Source organism: Dendroctonus ponderosae, unplaced genomic scaffold (assembly GCF_020466585.1).
Source record: "Dendroctonus ponderosae isolate FM_Combo_2020 unplaced genomic scaffold, Dpon_F_20191213v2 Dpon_F_20191213_8, whole genome shotgun sequence".
NCBI lineage: Eukaryota > Metazoa > Arthropoda > Insecta > Coleoptera > Curculionidae > Dendroctonus > Dendroctonus ponderosae.
Genome location: NW_026019016.1, coordinates 1094037 through 1114077, shown reverse-complemented (window position 1 = coordinate 1114077; position 20041 = coordinate 1094037). Strand labels below are relative to the sequence as shown.

Genomic DNA, 20041 nt, shown 5'->3' with positions numbered 1-20041 from the left:
AAACTGCTTAGTTTCTGGTGACCTTGTTATGGCGAATAAGTAATGCATTCGCTTCAACCTGACTGGCAATCAGATGGAACTGATTCATTTCAATGTCACACTTAAAATTAAGAATAATATGCTTTATTTGTTTCTGCAAGTTATACCTGCGGGTGTCTTTAAACGTACTGGGGGCTTCTATTCAAGGCGCTTCCCCGCTGCAGTTGAACATATTTTGCAAACTCCCCAGTTATACGAATTATTCGCATTTTAATCCTACAAGTGGGCCTCCTAGGTTTCAGTCAATAATTTTTAAAACTTTGCGCTCATATGTATGAATGGTTGCCACCCCAATTAACCCCAGTGCAACCTTCCAAGGACGTTGCAGCCAAATGCTAACCTCACTCTTAAATGTTTTTGACGTGCTGTTGTAAATAGTTCATTTTACGTGATTCTGACTGTGATTTTGTTAACGATTTCTTTAAAATGACCATGGACAATGTTAAATCGAAAGAATCCGCAGTGGAAGCAGCTGCAGCTGCCACACCCGAAGCTGAAATGAACGAAGTCAAAGCGTACATGAAAGAAATGGAGGAACGCTTTAAGATCAAACACGAGTTGCGAACAGCTAACCAGGGTGCTGCTCAAACAAGGCCTGGCGATTCCCACTTTAGCAAGTTGGATAGCAGCTTGAAGAAGAACACTGCCTATGTGAAAAAAATCAAGAATTTTTCCGCCGCTCAAGTCGATGCCTACCTGAAGGATATGGCCAGTTTGAATTTATCAAAGTACATTTCTGAAGTGGCTGCAGCTATTGTGGACTCGAAGCTGAAGATGACTGATGTGCAGGCAGCCGTTAAGCTCTGCAGCGTATTGCATCAGACCTATGTGGAGTTTTCGCTGCATTTGTTTGAAAATTGGCAAAAAGTGCTGGGCTTCAAATCACATGACAAAATCCTCAACCCCAGCAAACTGAGGGTGGATCTCCGGTTCTACGCAGAACTGTTGCAATCGGGGCTGTTTGCGAACAAAAACGCATTCTCTCTCCTGGGCTCTGTATTAACAGTCTTGATAAACATGGACAAGGAAGAGCACGTAAACGTACCCATTGTGTTGAGTTTTTGCAAGCATTGTGGCGATGACTACGCAGGGCTGTTGCCTAGGCGCATCCGTCAACTTGCCACCAAATATGAAATTCCCGTTCCAAAAAGCAGCTTTTTGCCCGCAGAGAAGCAGCAAAACGTGAGAACCCTGCTGAAGGACTACTATCTGTCCCTCTGCAAGCATCTGCTCAAAGACCATCAAGAGCTGCAAAACTATGAAAAGCACAACATGAAAATATTGCAGACTAAAGGCGAACTGAGCCAGGAGCGGAAAGAGCGGCACGAAACAATGCAGAACTTTTACGAAAAGCTTCTCACAAATGCACAAAATTTTGCTGAAATTTTGGACGAAGACATGCCGATTCTTAAAACACAGAACTTGCCAAAAACCGAAGATGTAAGCCTAAATTGGCGCCATGGATTGGGAAAGGTTTGACTAAGTTTTGGTTTTTTCTTAGAACATGATCGTTACTGGTTTGGGGCCAGACTTCGAGGATAACAGCGCAAACCTTGAAAATATCTGGTGCGATGTGGAAACCCAGAAATTCTACTGCGAACTGCCGGAACTCACAGTGTTTTTGCCCACATCTTTTTTGAAAAACCGACCACCGCCTCCTCCAACAGAAACAGTTACCGAGGAAGTTTTAGACTCGGAGTTGCCCACTGAAGACACCGAAGAAGACAGTAAGTTTACAGAAGAGTGATTAGTCAATCAACAGCAAATCGATTTTTTTTCATTATCAGGTAAGTCAGAAGAAGCTCCTTTGCACGAGGACGACCCAGAGGATCAGACAACAACCAACGCCAGTAATAAAATCGTATTGGATGCGTTTTTAACCAATCTACCAAACTGCGTGAATCGAGAGATGATCGATAATGCGGCCATAGATTTTCTCGTGACTTTGAACATTAAACACAATCGGCGCAAGCTTGTCAGGGCACTGTTTGGGGTTCACAGAACAAGGTACCACAAAAACCACATTAAATGAACATCAGAACAACGTTCAGATGCCCTGAATCTTTCATCTTTTCTTCGCTAAGCTCTTGACCTTTTTGCATCATTTCAGATTAGATCTTCTTCCATTCTATGCACGATTCGTGGCCATTCTATATCCAGCTGTGCCGGAAGTGGGCAACGAACTATGCCAAATGTTGCGCCAAGATTTCAAATACCATGTAAAGAAAAAGGACCAGGTGAACATTGAGTCGAAAATCAAAGTGGTGCGGTTCATTGGCGAACTGGTCAAATTCAATCTCTATTCGAAAATCGAGGTGCTGTTTTGTCTGAAGTTTTTGCTTCATGATTTCTCCCATCACAACATCGAGATGGCCTGCAATTTGTTGGAGGTTTGCGGCCGGTTTCTGTACTGTAGTCCCGACTCGCATCCAAGGACTCGAGTCTATTTGGAGCAAATGATGCGAAAAAAAACAGTTATGACTTTGGATTCTCGATATGTGACTCAAATAGGTAAATTTCCCTTCCTAGGGGCCGATTTCGGACTATTCCAGCAAAACAATTTGTAGAAAACGCGTACTATTACGTGAATCCACCGGAGATGGTCGCGGTTTCCCAAAAGGAGCGACCAGTGATGCATCAATTTATCAGAAAACTCCTCTACCAAGACTTGCATAAGAACAACACAGACAAAACAATGAGATTGATGCGGAAACTGGACTGGGCTAAGGAAGAGATATCAAATTACACAATAAAATGCCTGACTGGAGCCCATAATGTGAAATACTTCAATATAAGGTAGGCGATTTAAAGTCGCCCAATCGCGACCAAAAAACATCCGGTTTATTTCAGGTGCTTAGCTAGTCTTCTATCGGGTTTGGTGGGTTACCAGGAAGAAATTGGCACGAAAGTGGTCGACGGTGTCTTGGAAGACATCAGATTGGGGATGGAGGTAAACCTAGCCAAATACAACCAGAGAAGAGTGGCTCAAATAAAGTATCTAGGTGAATTGTACAATTACCGAATGGTCGAGAGCTCCGACGTGTTTAAGGTAAGAAACCATCCTCAAAACGACACCAACATAAACACTTCCACTTCCAGGTGTTGTACTCGTTAATCACTTTCGGCGTATCAATGGACCCAAACGAGCCATCAGAGCTCGATTCACCAAAACAACTGTTCCGTATTAAATTAGCTTGCGTTCTATTAGAGACGTGTGGTAAGTTCGAAACAACATTCTGAAAAAAAACTCTAAACTAAAACCTATTCCAGGAACGTATTTCAGCAGCGGCAGTAGCAAGAGGAAACTGGATTATTACCTGGTGTTCTTGCAAATGTACTACTGGAATAAAAAAGAGCTCTGGAAACTGTACAATGAAACGTTTCCGCCTACTTTGGAGCACATTTTTAAGGAAACCTTAGGGATGTTGAGGCCCAAGCTGAAGCTGTGCCAAAGCTATGAAGAAGCTCAAGTGGAAGTGAATAACATCAGAATCACTTTGGGGATAGGTGGGACTGATAATCAACCAATAATTCGTTGAGCTAATCCAGCGCGTTTTGCAGAAAAGCTTTTAAGCGAACAGGTGACGAAGGAAGAAGGCGACGGTCTAGGAATGATTGCTGAAGCGGATAATGAAGAAGCCGATGACGAGCCTTCGGAGGGCGCAACAGCCCCAATTACTGATGATACGGGTACTGAAGACGAAACCGTGGACCACACGCAGGATTCTGATGATGAAGGTAATATTATAACCAATATGTTGAAACTTTGATGGAGAAAAAATCTTAGGGGATTTGGAGACGAGCGAAGCTGAAGGCGATCAAGTTTCGGAATCCTTAGCCATCCCAAAAGGTCCCAGAAAAGTGACCTGTCCAGAAGACGACGATTTTCTTACAGCTCTGGATAAAATGGTGTCCGAAAATATTCAAGAAAGGATGCGTGAACCGGTTAAATCAGGAAATTTGGACATTTCAGTGCCAGTTGTTATGAAAAACAACAAAAAGAACTACGATCAATTGCAGGTAATTTTTTATTTTAATGAAATTTTTCATCTATCAAGGAAAATTATTGATTGGCACCTCCTAGGAGCCTTCCGAGGAAACCAACCCAAGAATAGGATTTGTTCTGATGATGCGCAAAGGCAACAAACAACAGTATAAACAATTTGAGGCAGACCCCGACTCGGAACTGGTTCAGAACTTGAAAGATCAAGAGCTCGCTCAGAAGGAAGAAAAAGAGCGCGTGAAACGACTGACGCTGAATATTACGGAGCGATTTGAAGAAGAAGACTATCAAGAATCCATTTCGCAGCAAAGCAGGCCGGTTACCCAGAATTTGAACCGCGAGCGAAAAAAATACCAACACCCGAAAGGGGCTCCTGACGCTGATCTCATTTTCGGTCCAAAGAAAGTGCGTTAAAGCTGAATTTCCAATGATTTTAAAAAAATTCGGCTTTCCAGTAGCACAATTTGGAAGACTTGGTGTTTTGTTCATCCAAATCTGGTTAAGCATCTTTGCTACATCGTTGCTTGACGACCTGGAATTTATGGTAAGATTTACCGATAATAATAAACGGAAGCGTTTTTTTAACGTGTTCAAGTTGGATTTGATTGTTAGAAATTGATTAAAACATAAATAAAAACAAGTTAATACTCAGTGAAGAAAAATGTTATTGGTGTAAAAGAATACGAAATATATTTAGACGATGCATAATGCGCTGTACAAAAAAGCAAATTAATTATAATTATCAGTAACTTCTTTGGAATTACAATACAAGTTCCTACTTACTCCTTACTAGAAAATTAGAGCTTTACATCTAAATCACAACTTTACAGGGCATTAACTACTAAAAATCATCTGCGTTTATTAGGGCATTTATAACAATCACGAAAACCTTATTGGCTGTTTTTCAAGCTCTAGTTTTCGATTTGATTCTTCGTAATTATCCGCACTACACTTAGTGTAGGGAAAGGACAAAGGAAGTAACTAAAAGTAGATTATGGCAATAATGTCAATTATCACGAAAGTAAAAACATATCACGTAATAAATGAGGGGTATCAATTATGACAATATTTTGATCCAGTTAGAGCTCAACGGGTATAATTATTTCATACAGGGTGGATCATCAAGAGTATTTTTAGGACGCAAAAACTATTTTTAATTGTAAAATTGCAGCGGTTTAATGACCGCATTAACAAGCATAAAAATGTAAAGAAAGGGCAATTTCAAGCAGTATTTGGCAGAAGTCAATGCTAAGCCTAAATCACCCTGTATTCCTAAAAAAAGTCAATTATACTAAATAAAACTAGTTGACGCAACGTTTTTAGTCACGGATTTGCAAATTTGTCTGCTTTCAAGCGGTAAAAAGTTTCGAGGACATGTCTAAAGCAATTATACTCTTTCGACAACCGGAATGTTACCCTCATCAAGAAAAATCAACGGTTTCTTCAAATGATTTAACTGACCATTTTTCTCATATATCCTGGACACTACTCCACAAACTTCCACTACTACTGTCCGATTTCGCATCTATATCTATACTAGCTTGTTGCATTAGAGCTGATATTCTGTAATTCTGCAGAAACAGCGCGATAGCGTGATAATATCCTGGCAATTGCCAGGTTTCGTTGTGCGTTCCTCCTGGTAGTTGGAACAGTTGTTTTCGTACACTGTTGCTCCTGAAAATCAAATAGAACAGAACGTTAAGTTAACGAAAAAAACCCAACTTGCGACAATTACCTTTCGTACAATTCGTGCATCATTTTCGGTGGCACCAAAGTGTCTGATTGGCCAGAAATGAACAATGTGGGCGTTCTCAGTTGCTTTACTTTCTGATAAGACTGGAACTGAAATATAAAGGTTTCGGACGTGAAAGCGCTAGGGAATTTTAGGTAGATGTATACCTTATTTTTGTAAAAAAATATCGGAAGATATTGCAAAATTTTCCAACCTAGCAAAACTTTGGCCATATCGGGCACACTGGTAAATGTGTTTTCCACTATTAGGCACCAAATTTTATGGCTGTAAAACTCTCTTACTGCTAGGTCTATTGCAACAGCACCTCCTGAGAAATAAGGGAAATGTATAAAAAATGAACGGCTCAATCTCGCAATGCCCACCTAAAGACCTTCCAAAAACCACAACTTCCGAATGATTAATATCATTCCTGCTAAATAAGTAATCCAAACTGGCTCTGGCATCCATATACAGCCCTTCTTCTGATGGGCTTCCCTCTGCTAGCCCATATCCCCTGTATTCTACCAGCAGGATGTTACAGTGCAGATTGTGATATAAGCCTGCACAGTTTTGCAATCTAGGGAACGTTTCGGTATTAATAAAAAAAACGAGTGAGAGTTTTGCGTGGAAGTTGCAGTGTCCTGGAAAAAGTAGATGTTTGCTGCATTCATACCTGTGACCCATATTGCCAGCATTGCCATGAAAGAAAACAAAAGTAGGAGCAAGTCGTTGTCGGTCTTTAGGCTGATGAATAAAGTACATGTGTATTGTGACCCCATCGGGGCATTTATGATTGATACTTTCAAAAGGAAGTCCAAACATTGACGGGATCGGTATATATACTCTAGAATGGCTCGGCAATTCTGGGCAGAACAGCAAGCTGTCTTGAACTTGGTATAAAATTCCTGCAAATGGCAGCGTTTAGTAAATAACCGCCTTTTTGGAAGGGCCATTGTATACTTGCCTGTAATCGCAAACACCAGTAACATCATAGCAAAAAACCCGCCATATAAGTAGTAGAGCAGGAAACAAATTACTAAAACTAGGCCAGAATAGGCCCACACTTTTAGGATCATTCTGAGCAGAAGAGCCCCTAGTTGGGATAGGGACACATAACCCCCCATGTTTATCGGTCTGTAGTCCGGCATTTTTTAGTCGGCTGGTTTTATCATGATAATTAGCAAATGTGGTAATGTCTTCTGCGCATTAATCACTTTTTTTAAATTAATCCCACAGAATTGAGTTAAACCATTGTTAAAAATTACTTGACGTTTCTTGTCAAAACTGAAAACACCGAGTGACCATAGATAAAGACTGATAAGTGACTGCTGACTTGTGACAAATTTAAGTCTCTCTCATACATACAGCGAGATAAAGAGCGATATATATTTACTGGCAGGCTAGTGTTAGTGACGTCATTGAAGCCACACATTTCTTCTACCTAGTTTTTATTTGAATAATTAGCTGTGAATAAAACTAGGTCATTTAACATAAAAAAATATCCCGGGTTTATATACAGTAAAAACGCATTGAAGTAAATATTTGCCTGTGCTCCTATATTTTGAAATGCGATCTGGAGTCTCTGCCATTTGGAATGTTCCCAGCGACTCTCATTCGCCTCACGGCTTCCCTCAGGTGTTTTGGCTGCAAGGGCCCGCTGTCTTGTAGTTCTTCCATTACATCCAGTCCTGAAAAAACCTGTTATGTTTCACGTTAGAGTTTCATTCATGTTTCCACCTTCTTCCACAATTTCTCCCACAAACACCTTGGCAATACCCGCCATGGCAATGACAACGTTCTGAGACACTGAACAGCCAGTTATGGTCTGCATTAGTCGCTTTATTGCTGCTTTGGGAAATGCGGATCGTCTGTACATTTCATATCTGTCCAGTTGTTCTTCTGTAAAGTTCGACACCAACACTCTGAAAGACACCAGATTTGGGAAGTTTACCTTGGGCTTTAAAAGGGGGCTTACTGCATTTTTTCCCTCTCTTCCTCCTCCAGCTCTTTTCTGGTCTTCACGTCCTTCTTCACCTTTGGAGTGGATGGTGCAGCAATGCTGACACCCAGAGAATTGTGATTTGATGCTTCTGGCATTATGATATCCACTCCAAGGTCTAGAACTTCTTCTTTGATCTCTTGCTTGATGCTTGCATCCGCGTCACAAGCAAAACTAAAGTCCATTTCGGATTTGAGCTGCATTTCCTCAGTGGAAACATCTTCAAAGTCCTCCTCATCTTCTGAGTGTGTGTTCTCAAAATTGTTGTATTTCAGATTGTCCAGGGCTCGGATGTTGTTGTGATCAATCTCTTTGTCAAGAATATCGTCCATTTTGGGCAGAAACAATTTTTGAAAAACGTAAAACTTGAGGATTGTTTATGTTGTCGTGATCTTGTCATTGTTTTCAGGTTGTGTTGATGATTCAACTTCTTGGTAGCCGTTTCGCCTTAAGGAAAATAATTAAAACTGCGCTAGGGCTTTACTGGGAGTTTTGCCGATTAATTACTTATTTTTTTTAGTATAGTTAATATATTTGGCTATTTTTATCGTTTAAAGCGCCTCAGGTGAGTAATCAACACGTGATCAACACAAAGCTACTGCTTCCAGGCAATGTCACTGAGGTCGCTGAGATCAGTCAGAATCCGTCAATACCGCATTTCCATTATTTGACAATAACAAATTTTTGTTTACTGTGCGAAAAAATACGATTTTTGACCTTAAATGAGTAGTGAGCAACGGTATTTGTGCGTTATTATCGCCCTAAACTTGTAAACGGACAATAGCGTGGTTCCACACAAAATCCTGAGCGAGTAAACCGAACCTTGCCTGAAATCCCAACATTGTGTTCAATCCTCAACTGAAACTCCATTTACTTTGTCCTCAATCCTCCTTACACGGTGCTTGTTGGTGATGTTTTAGTGTGAAAGGCCCCCCTGGACAGCGATCTAGTGACGGTAAGTCGAAGATTTTGCGAAAAATGTTTGCCAAAAAACTAGACTTGAACCTGTATCTTCCCTAGGGCATTTTACCTGCCTTATATTCCCTAAGCTCAGATTACACAGGGACATTGTTTCTACGGGTTTTAGATAAAAAATGCAATTAGGGCAGAACTGTTTTTGTTTCAGGCAACGGACAAAGGTTCCACAAGGAGTCAATTATTGGATGGGGCTGGTTTTGCCCCTAGATTCTTGCACTGGCTCCCACTTCCACCACCACCATTACCCCCTTACATTCAGAAGGTAAAACTTGATTTTACAAAAATCTTTACCATTCTGGCTTTGTTGAAAACAGTGGAAAGAGTTTACAGAGAACTTACACATTTTCATACCTTGTCTTCTATGTGCTTCTATCTATACATAGATAGATAATGCGTTCACAATTTTACATAATTCATTGCACAACAAAAATGCAGATTCTCTAACAATTTGTAAGATAAATATGAAACACCCAATTTACGGCATGAAACCTACATTAAAGTGAACAGTCCACACAAGTGGATTTAAAAAAATATTAAAACGAGAATTAAGGATAGCAAATACTGAACATTTTTACTGCTTATAACTGCAGGCTAATCTCTCGATAAATAATTGTATTTCAATTCTCTAGTAGGGCTTAGATGAAATTTTTATTGTCGATTTGTCACTAAGTCGGGCAAGTGGTTTGGTTGTGAAATTGTATCTAATTTAGGCTATTTTATCAGCATCTTGGCTTCTACTAAAAATTCCTATCTTAGGGGATTGTTAGCTAGATTCAGGCCATTAACTTAGCATTCTTATCCTACTTCAGCTACTATAATTAAGCAGCAATAATGTGTTTCTCGAGGGTAGAATGCTCATTCTTGTTTTCCTGTTTTTGCCATCCACTGATCTATACTACAGTTGTGTGTTCCTAACTGTAAGTTCAGTAGATCGTCAGACAATAATTTCACAGTCTATTTACAGTTAGTTACGATTCCCATATGGCGCGAAAGGCTGCCATGAACAAAGATGATTTCATCTTCCAGGTAAATGCATCTTTAACATTGCCATAACTGTATGTTAATTACAGTTTTAGGTGTACATTTTTATTCATTCGGTCCTTGTCGTTGTTTATTGGTTTCGCTTGATGCAGTAGCTGCAACAATAAAACGTTGAAAACATGGCAATTGATCAGGAGTTAAATGAGCTGTAGGGAAGGAAATTATTTAAGTTTTGTTTAACAAGAAATGCCCTTAAGTTTGAAACGACGTTGCGTAACGTTTACATTTACACCTGCATTGCAACAAGTAAATAGTCCTGGCGGCTTGAAGAAATTGCTTAACACCATACTTAATCGATTATCCATCCGAGCACATCCAAGGAAATCATTATCACTCGAAAAGGTGTCTTGCCAATTAATGTGGCGAATTAATTTTTATTTGTTGCCATTTGCTTTAAGTGTAACGGCACATGAGCGAAACTACTTTATTTTTTTTGGCTTGTTTGGTCGATGAAGCCATCGTTTTATTGGCACAGGGTTTCGTTCTAGAGAGCCACTTAAAATATTTGTTTCGCCACGTTTTTCTCTATCACACAATGTTTCGGCAAAGACGATTTTTCGCGAATATTTTAGTTGATTATAAAACCAGATTTGAGTTGAATGTCTGAAAAATAGCAGGGGAAAATCAAAGGTTTTTAAATTCCTATTCGTGAAAAGTTAGACTCAATTTTTTTAAGTATAAAAAGACCGCCACGGGTTAAAGCTAATAACGCCAAGAAAGGGGGAAAGAGGGGAAAATTAATCAGGTCTAATTACTTTTGCGAAATAAATTTTTGGCTTTTTCATAAATTTCTTTTAAAAACCTTTTAAAGGCCCGTCGAAGTTTAAGAGCTGATTAAGGACATGGAAATCATTAGAATGTTTTCGATAGAACTTTTCAAAGCTGGTCAGTGCCTGATTAGATTCAATCAGAAGTTTAGATATCTGAAAAAATAGACGCAAAAGTTGGTCAACGTTTGAACATTTTCATACAAGCAAACAAGCAACATTTTGAAAATTTGTCAATCACCTCTAAAAGTCTCCCAACTTCAGGCCCTGATAATTCTATTGAAACTGCAAAAATTCAGGGGCGGAGAAATCTCCAAAAACGCAATTTCGGGGGTTAAACCGTGCCTCTAATCGATGATAAAATCGCGTCACAAAGAATATTTCTTGTTTTTCCGTCAAAAACTGCTTATTAACTTCTTAGCTGATTAAATTGCCATTGACGACGTTTTAGCTTCTGTATCCTGTTGGGCTGCTAATTGACTAGCTTGAACCAGAATCAGAAAGTCAATTTTAATTGCATTTATTCTCAATTGTAAGGTTTGAAAAAGTGTGCAGTGCCAACAACCGATTGACTAAAAATCCGTTAGCAGCTTCTGTGGAAACGATTAACTACTGTTATTAGCGATTTGTGCTCCGTTCTGCGGCCGGTTTCCGGAAAAAATCGTTGCAATCGAGTCTTTCTGCCTGATTTTCCACATAAATAGTCTGGTTTTCATGTCGCGTCCATTACTGATCATTTAACTGTTTTATCTTTAGCCAAGGAACTAAAAATCTGCACTAGGTATGTGCAATTTTGCCTAGCCAAAAGGTTTTGCCAAACCCTCAGAAAAGTGTGCTGAAGTTGTAGGAAGTGAAATGTTCGATTAATTCCTGCAAAATAGGAAAGTTTGCGATATTAACTAGGCCCCTTGGCGCCAATCTGGTTGTTTACGGTCTCAGAACGAACGAGGTTAAAAAGCAGTTCAAATGCCCGATAATGGAGTAACGTCGAAGGCTAATTCGTGCACGTTAGGATTCAATTAGGTGCCCCATTTTGTGTAATGCGTAATTGCGTTGAGTCACAAAGTCGCTTTCCATCTAAATTAGTTCATTACATTTAGTTTCGTTCGCAAATTTTGAGAATGCTGTCCAAGAAAAACGACACGAAAACACGTAAAACCGAACAAACGTTTGAAAATTTAAGTTCTTTTGGGGCATTCCCTGCTCTGTTTGATCGCCAGGCTTTGCAGGGACTTTCGCTTGCCTTGAACCCATCAGGAATTCTGAGCAGGTTGAGGATGATTTCCAAGGCGGCTTTTTAGAGAATGTATGGAACGTTTGTAGGATAAGCTCCTGAGGCCCTTTGAGCGATGATTTTGCAACGCAACGGTTTTAATTAACTTTTCTAAGTCAATTGTTGAAGTATTTTATTTAGGAGTGTAAACATAACACCCAAAATCGTAATGAGATTGCGTCAATGTGTAATAGTTTTGCAACGATTTCGATTAAATCGTGCTGTGTATGCGTCGACTTAATTCAGTAATTTGATGGCCTGATTTTATGCGAGTGAAAGTAGCAAGAAACACAAGTGATTTTGGATGTTTTTATACGAATTTGTATCACCTTCGATAGCTCAGTTGGTAGAGCGGTGGACTGTAGAGGTTCCTCGTGTAGATATCCATAGGTCGCTGGTTCAAATCCGGCTCGAAGGAAACTCCTTTTTGCTTTAACTCGTTTTGGAGTATGGGGAAACTGTAGTTTTGCACCTTGGGACCGCAGAAGATTGTGAATGCTTTAAATCAGCCGAAATTGTCGATTAGTTCGTTGTATTCTTCGCTTCCTTTAGATGAAAATTGGCTGCTAGTTGAAGCATTCTGAGAGAAGTGAAGTTTTTGCCAAAAAGCGGCTGAAAATTTCAGCCAAGAAAACAATTGATATGCGCGATTTTTGAGCGACCTTTAACCGCAAAACAAAAATGAGCAAAAATGTCAATTGTTTTGAATCTGAAGCTTCTAGTGTGTTTTTCAATGAGTTTGTTGCATTTTTCATTTCTTTGAGATGAAAGTGATGTAAAATGAGAAGCATTTTGAGAAAACTGAAATAAAAAAAAATCGACCATCCACTTTTATGAAATTTTCAGTCGGAACTCAAAATTTTACATGCATAAAGCGTTTAGCTTCATAATTAGAAAAATATCGCTGTTTAAAAATTGTGACCGCGCAAAMATCGCTTAAAATGAGCCAAAAATGTTGATTATTGTGAATCTGAAGGTTCTCAGGTGTTTTTGCTTCTCATGCTTCTCATTTTCACTRAGTTCGTTGCATGTTTTTACTTCTTTGAGATGAAAATAATGTAAAATTGGAAACATTTTGAGAAAATTTAAAATTTTGAAAAAATTGTCCATGTAAATTTAAGCCAAAATAAAAATTTTCTAGAAAAAGCTTCTAGACCGTTTTGAACTAGTTTATTGCATTTATCGCTTCCTTGAGATGCTAATGATGTAGAACTCGACGCATTTACAAGAACTGATCATTTTTCCAAAAAAATCAACCCCGACTATCGCCAAAATTTCAGTCAAAATCAGATAAATAATTCACATGCGGGTTATTTGAACTCAATAGATTTCTTCGGTCCAAGAAGTCATTCAATTTGCGCATATAAAGTACATATTTGGATCTATAATGAGGAAAACGACGGCGGTTAACAATCGGAAAATGTGCATTATTTAGAATCTGAAGCTTCGGGAGCGTTTTTCAACCAGTTTGTTGCATTTACAGCTTTCTTGAGATGAAAAAAAAACGAAAACTCGAGCATTTTGGCAGAATTCATATTTTTCCGAAAAATTCGACCCCGACCATTATGAAAATTTGAGTCAAAAATATGTACATATAAAGTGTTTGCGGTTGATAATAAGGAAGATTTAGAATCATATTTGTGGCGGTCTGCCGTTTTCGTAAACAGATTCCTCCTGCCGCGCTTTTCATCGATTTTCCATTACAGTTTCGCCCATTTTGCTGCCTGTTTTCATTATAAACCCATTATTTTAAGCATTTGGCCTGATTCCATATGCAGAGTGCGAAGAACGAGTTTACATTTTCGAATCCATGGTCCATTTTGTGAGCGATTTCGGAAGCCTTTAAACTTAACAAGACACTATTACAGATTATACAGGGTGTTGTATCTCAGATCCATTCTTTCACTACACCTACTGGGGTGTAGGCATATTTAGAGTAAAATATTTGAATGGAAACACTTTTTTAAATGTTCATACAGAATATCCGAAACAGTAACAACAGCACACATAATGTAACGGGGCCTATACAGTCTTCTAAAATATCATCTGGTTTTCTGGACCGAAGCTGAAATGGGTTTTCTAAAGTTCCCTACAAACCAATGAATGAGGCGAATTTCCCAGCAAAATTAATTTTGTCATTTTTAGCTGAAAAGATCCCATTATTGGCAGAAAAGAAGAAAATCATCGGAAAATAATGGTTTTTTGCGTTTTCGATTAAAAGCTTTTAGTTTTGCGATCGGTTTTGGAGAAAACCTTAATGGTTTTCGGGGAAAAACGGGAGGAATTTATTTTCGTCTTTGTCCCGAATTCGACGCTGACAAAAGATTTTGTGAAATTTTGCTTGTAATTTTTCGCGTAAAACACCTCCAGATCGTCAGTATTTTTAAGCGAAACTGTACAAAATAGAGCGTTTTTGAGTCGAAAGTGAAGCGAAAAAACTATTTTTTTTAACAAATTCTACAGTCTTTTGAGACGAGATTTTCAAGTAATTTGTTTCCAAATAGTCTGTATAACTTTCGCTAATTCTGTTCATTTTTTGATAAAAAAACTATTTGATTTTTGTTCCAATTTCGAAGCTGCAAAAGGATTTCCAAATTTTTTACAAAGCGACGAAGGAATTAATTTCATAGTTTTTCGCGGAAAATACGGATTTGTAATTTTTTTATAAAGCCATAAATTTATCTTAATTTTTCGCGTAAAAGACCTCCAGATCGTCAGTATTTTTAAGCAAAACTGTACAAAATAGAGCGTTTTTGAGTCGAAAGTGAAGCGAAAAAACTGCTTTTTTTTTAACAAATTCTACAGTCTTTTGAGACGAGATTTCCAAATAATCTGTTATAAACTTTCGCTAATTCTGTTAATTTTTTGATAAAAAAATGATTTGATTTTTGTTCCAATTTCGAAGCTGCAAAAGGATTTCGAAATTTGTTACAAAGCGACGAAGGAATTAATTTCATAGTTTTTCGCGGAAAATACCTTAAAATTGTCAGCATTTTTAAGTAAAACTTTAGAAAATTGAGCATTTAGAAGAAAGATTAACTTGGCTAAAACTGAAAAATTCTGAAATTTTGAAGAATAAAAAAAAATATTGGTAATAAATGGCCCTTAAAATCAATCTAAAAACAAGTAAAAAAAAGTCTTCAACATTCTCCCAGCAACGGAACTGAGTTACAGCGGGTGCGTTGGGTTGGCGCACCAAGCCATTTGCGCAGCACTGCGCCAACTCTTCAAAATTCACTGAGTACCCAGGCCTAAGACAAACCACCATCAGTCTGTATCTATGATAAACAGTTTGAGCTCGTTTGGACACTGATAGAGTGATAATTTCTGGAACATGTCCCGAAAAAATCCATAAAAATGTGAGGCAATGCTGATGGGAAATGTCCGAACCTTGAACAATGCCCATTTGATTTCGTAACCGACCAACACTGCTCCGACCCAATTTTCTGCATAGATCGTTCCATACCACACGATTTTCCTCTAGCGCTATCGATAGAAACAGAAGCACGGTAGTAGGCCAATCGACGGCCAAGCAACAGGTGACTCGGTGCGCCGTCTTCGGTATCTCGATTTACGACGTCGACGACGCTGATCGCTTGTTTGTTTTCAAGCAGCTGTGATGGTGAATATTTTCCATTTTTTTGCCACACATTAACATTATCAGTTCCGACAGTGTTGGGCTTCGCCATCAGTTTTTCGGCTATCAGCAGCAGCTCACTTGGACGTGCGTCTCATTGCTTTGCGACAGTGATTTGTTTTCGGGTTTCAACTAGCAATGAATATGTGAAATTAGTGTCGAAGAGAATGTCGTGACTGTTTTATCGTATCGTGATTTTTCTGCTGGACGAATGGATCCGGAACAATTTCAATTTTCTACTGAAAATCGGCATAATTAATAACTGATTGGAATAGCGTGAAGCCGGCAGTTATCACGATTGGCTGTCGTTGGCTGCAGGACATTGACCAGGTTTACGTTCTTTCGCTTAAATTGAATTAAATTGCAAAGGGAAGGTCCAGGGAAGGTGAAAATATAATTTTCGCAAAAGCAAAATGCGTTTCATGGGTTAGTGCGATTTTGGTTCAAATGTCACCCTATAGCCGCTATAGGCCCCTGTCGCCAGGGTCGGACTCAGCAGGGGGTGGAGGATTAACCGCAGTTATTCACCAGCAAAATGGGGCTTCGCCCTGTCGAAATGCCCAAAGTGCCTGCCGGTTTTTAAGATGGATTTCCAAATTCGGCTCTCAACCCGCCAATAAACCCGGACTAGGTAAGAGAAGATTTCGATTTTGGCAAATTGAGTGCAAACACTCACTTTTAGCGCGTTTCTGCAAACTCATTTCTCAACTGATTGCTTTTTATCAATAAAAAAATCGTCCCACTGCTTCTGCATCGAATTCAAATCAGCCCATTTACCTTGACTCTAACCTACTGTTCCACATTAATTCATCATCAGTAATTTGCAGGAATTCAGCGCAGATTTCGTTTCCAAAACCCACTCTTTAATTTCGATCGTGTTTTTTTTTTCGAAGCGATTTTATTTTTAAAGATCCCGTTTGGTGTAAACTTGAATGGGCAAGTGGGTATGTTGAACCGGTCACTCGGACGAACCAGGAACCGAGCCAAATAGATATTTTTAGTTTTCGACCAGAATAAACTCAACAATAAATCACGAAAATTGCTTCAGCTTGCGATCTAAGTGGCCGTGACGTGAGAATGTGATTGATATAAAGTGCATAGTTGTAGATGCCATTTATCTACAGCTTTTACTACATTCATCCATATAGCAAGTGGAGGGTGTCCTGGAAGATGTTTACACAGTGAATAATAATACCAGTAACTCCTGCAGAGGTACACTAAGGTGCCTGTAGGCAGGACGGGAATATGCATCATAAACTTAAACTAAAATAACGATAATTAATCCCATCATAAATTGAAATCAACATTAATTCCTAGATACTGAGCGTTTTGCAAATCCAATCATGAGTTTATCTTATTTTTAACTGAATTTGTTGTCAATTACCTGTATTTTTGTAAACGTAAACACAAGAAAAACAGCGAATATTCAAATGTTTATTCCCTTTTTTCGAGATCATTGAAGTTAAAAACGACTCAAAAGTTTGTCATTACAAAATCAACCACTAAAGTTAAAGTTGTCGCATATGATTTTTTCATATATAAACTTCTGCATAAAGAAATTAGTGAATATTTACATGTTTACTCCCTTTTCAAAAATGTTCGCGTTAAAAACGTACTCAAAAGTTCCCTACTACAAAAGCAACAAGTAAAATGGTGGTCAATTATTTGTTTTTTCATTTTTAAACTTCCACAAAAGAAAATTGGATAATTTTCAAATGTTTATTCCCTTTTTTCAAAAACGTTCCAGTTAAAAACGACTCAAAAGTTTCCTACTACAAAATCAATAACTAAATTTATGGTCAATTTTTTGAAAACTTGCTGTCTTTAACTTCAAAAAAACTGCCAAAACTTTTTTTTGGTGTCTGTAAATCAACTGATTTTTGATGGAGTTGATCCACCAACCCTTTATGGTTATTTTTGAGCTCTTTGTAAAATCTTGCAACCTTCATAGTTTTTACGCAAAAAAATATTCATATTCTACCACCCTGTACATCATAGATATGCAGGGTGGTCGAGTTTCTAGAGTTGAAAGTTTAAGGACCTACAGAAGAATCGAAATGCTTCGTTAATGAAATACAGGGCGTTGAAGTTGGATTTGCCATAAAAAAATTGTCAGCTCTGTCAGTGGCCTCCATGCTAACCTTAACTGGGCATTTTTAACGCAAATATTGGCAAGCTACAGCTTTTTAAAAAATTTAGAAATTTTTTTGGATAAATTATTCAATTTAGCTCTCTTTAAAATTTCATGTACGAATGAGCATTTGTGAGTGAGAAAAATTTAAAAAGTTGAAAAAGGCACCAACATAGTGTTGTGAGTTCTTGTTCACTCACAAAGTTGAATCACATGATTGAAAATCATCCAAATTGAACCAGAAATCCAAAACGTATTTTTATTTTATAAAAACCCATCCATCGACTTCCTGTCTTAATGCGGACTGGGAAACTCCAGGATAGTTGATTAATTTTCCTCCTTCATTAAAAGGTCCTGTTTTTGAACCCGAAAATGAAAAACTTTCTTATGATTCAAACGACCTCAAACTGCAGCGTATAAAAATCGGCATCTAATGGATCAACTGGAGTTTTGCAACAGTTCAGTTGCACCAATTTAGCTGCTCTAGATAAAGCAGTAATTTCACCGTCGTTGATTTTTCCAGCCATTATTAAACTCATTGTAGTTGCGAAATGTTTCGTTGTGAAAGTTTGCATCTAAGTACGGTTGTTGAACAATGTTCCTCCATATTTTCCATCGCTTGTGCAATTTTGAGGCTTACTGAAAATGCTCTAATGCCACTTCGAGCTACGTTTCGATTGCAATAAGTAGGAAATCCACGTGCGTTAAATCAAAGGCCACAATTTGTTTATTTATAAGCCATGTGATTATATCTCGTGCACGTGATATTACTTACGGTGGGCACATAAATAAACCAATTAAGCCAACTTAAGGTTTATTACCTATTAAAAAAGTGACTTGCGATTTATTAGGACTGATGGCGAATATTATGAAAGTGGTTATTTTTTTTTTAATATTCCCAGAAGTAACTTCTTATGGTTACTGTGAGAACTGTCTCCGATTCTGTTTCATGCGGGTTATTCATTCTGCAGCCGGAAATAGGTACCAGTCTAGCGACTAAAATCCATTAATATTGATACAGAAACGTTCTTCGGCAATATCGCAACATTTTATCGAATGGATCTGTTTTTCCGCTTTTTTTTCTAATTCCGCAGCTCGTTGAATATTCACAGTGCTGAATGGAAATTTCTTAATTAACGCAAAAAATTTAGCTGGTAATTGAATTTTCCTCTTAAGAACTGTGAAAGGAAGTAACTGGCGAATGTTCGTAATGAAGTTTTTTGGCAGGGGGCTAAAACCCGTTTCCAGTTGTCAACAGCCAGAATATGTTAGTGTTTTTCTGGCTTTAAACAGGTTGGATGGATTTTCGAAAGTGTATTCTACCGATTTGGTGTTTTGCCAGTGAAATCCTGCCTACATGTTGCATGGAAATTAGGCAAAAGGAATGAACAATAGACCCGACTTTGCGCTCAATTATTTTTCCGTTAGTTTAGCCAGGAAACTCATCTGATCATGCATACCTTCCAAATTAAGGGTTACCGTATTTGGCATTATTCGTTGCCGATCAGGAAATTGGGTTTCAAATCGAATCTCTTTGCGGTCTAATTATGGTGTTCTTCGAAGGGAAGTTATGGAAGACCGAGACACTAAAAGTAGAATGCGTCTTTGCTAAAAGGAACCTACTTGAAATTGCCTTAAAATAATGTGCATCCGCACGCCATTCTGCAATATACTGCATTGAAAATCTAGGTTAACTCATACGCAAATCACCAGCCAAGTCAGCGAAATGCTGAACTTGCAGTTAATCAGTTGAATATCGAAGAAATCGTTCTGGAAGGCGGATTTTTACCAACTAAAACCCCCCCATTTAATTAACTGATTAAGTGTATGGAGCACATATTGCTCGATTGGTTTTTTTCTTGAGGGGAAAGACCCAACAAAAAGTTTTTGAAACACAAAATTATACAAAAATTGTTATTTTCTTAAACAGCTTTGCCATTGCTTGAAAATCTGCTGAGTTTTTCGAAAAAATAGCAACACGAAATTGCGTTTTAAGCTAGGAGTTCTTTTGAACTCTCAATAGGAAACTGGCTTTTTGTGTGCGTTTTGCATTAGAATTGCGCTCTACGCAGTTTTCACCTTGTTGCATAGATATATTGTTACTGAACCATAATATGACGGTTTAGCCACAGAAAATTTATAGAAAAGTTTATGGTCAACTGCCTAAGCTCCAGCTAGTGATTATGGTAAAAGTTACCAGCCATCCAGCTGTAAGGTTGCGTGATTGAGTCAATTATTCAATTATTGATACATGCAACCTTTTAGTGCAGTTTTGGTCGCAATGGAAGCCCGGCAAGTGCGCGATTCAGGCAAAAATTGGGAAAAATAAATGTCGAGATACGACAATGACCTAAAAACGAACTTTAGATGCGGTAAATCTAGGAGAAAACCATTTTCCAATTAGTCGAATTCATCGACAGCTGTGCAATCTTGACGTAATA

General features: G+C 38.3%; 4 protein-coding genes and 1 non-coding gene across 7 annotated transcripts in view; 3 read left to right on the top strand and 2 right to left on the bottom strand.

The window, feature by feature from the left end:
• The first annotated feature begins 366 nt into the window (after positions 1-366).
• LOC109544785 (regulator of nonsense transcripts 2) lies at positions 367-4693 on the top strand. Its single transcript, XM_019915118.2, has 11 exons — positions 367-1479; positions 1541-1766; positions 1827-2046; positions 2150-2550; positions 2607-2835; positions 2890-3088; positions 3139-3256; positions 3310-3546; positions 3601-3777; positions 3827-4059; positions 4124-4693. The coding sequence occupies exons 1-11, from the start codon at positions 466-468 to the stop codon at positions 4454-4456; spliced, it is 3387 nt and encodes a 1128-aa protein (XP_019770677.1). The 5' UTR covers positions 367-465; the 3' UTR covers positions 4457-4693.
• A 16-nt stretch (positions 4694-4709) lies between these two features.
• Positions 4710-7104, bottom strand: LOC109544788 (protein ABHD13). Of its 2 annotated transcripts, XM_019915128.2 has the most exons (6): positions 6739-7104; positions 6448-6679; positions 6158-6351; positions 5942-6102; positions 5778-5884; positions 4710-5716 (listed from the first exon to the last, which is right to left on the bottom strand). In XM_019915128.2, the coding sequence occupies exons 1-6, from the start codon at positions 6920-6922 to the stop codon at positions 5512-5514; spliced, it is 1083 nt and encodes a 360-aa protein (XP_019770687.1). In that variant the 5' UTR covers positions 6923-7104; the 3' UTR covers positions 4710-5511. The 2 variants fall into 2 exon arrangements, with proteins under 2 accessions (XP_019770687.1, XP_019770686.1); XM_019915127.2 differs by having other exon boundaries at positions 5778-6102.
• Positions 7105-7205: 101 nt separating this feature from the next.
• LOC109544789 (transcription initiation factor TFIID subunit 11) lies at positions 7206-8196 on the bottom strand. The gene is made up of 3 exons (XM_019915129.2): positions 7750-8196; positions 7512-7696; positions 7206-7462 (listed from the first exon to the last, which is right to left on the bottom strand). The coding sequence occupies exons 1-3, from the start codon at positions 8103-8105 to the stop codon at positions 7329-7331; spliced, it is 675 nt and encodes a 224-aa protein (XP_019770688.1). The 5' UTR covers positions 8106-8196; the 3' UTR covers positions 7206-7328.
• Positions 8197-8397: 201 nt separating this feature from the next.
• Positions 8398-20041, top strand: part of LOC109544786 (serine/threonine-protein kinase tricornered) — a 46429-nt gene continuing 34785 nt past the window's right edge. The window contains exons 1-2 of one of the 2 annotated variants that reach the window (XM_019915122.2): positions 8398-8728; positions 8900-9013. Coding sequence is in view for 1 of the 2 variants with exons in the window: in XM_019915119.2 (XP_019770678.1) it covers positions 15917-16100 (184 nt within the window). In the remaining variant the exon portion in view is untranslated. Of the gene's footprint in view, positions 8729-8899; positions 9014-15371; positions 16101-20041 lie in introns of those variants that run through there. The other variant, XM_019915119.2, reaches the window with a different exon arrangement.
• On the top strand, positions 12161-12250 carry Trnay-gua. The gene is given in 2 exon segments: positions 12161-12197; positions 12215-12250. It is a non-coding gene; the product is annotated as a tRNA-Tyr (tRNA).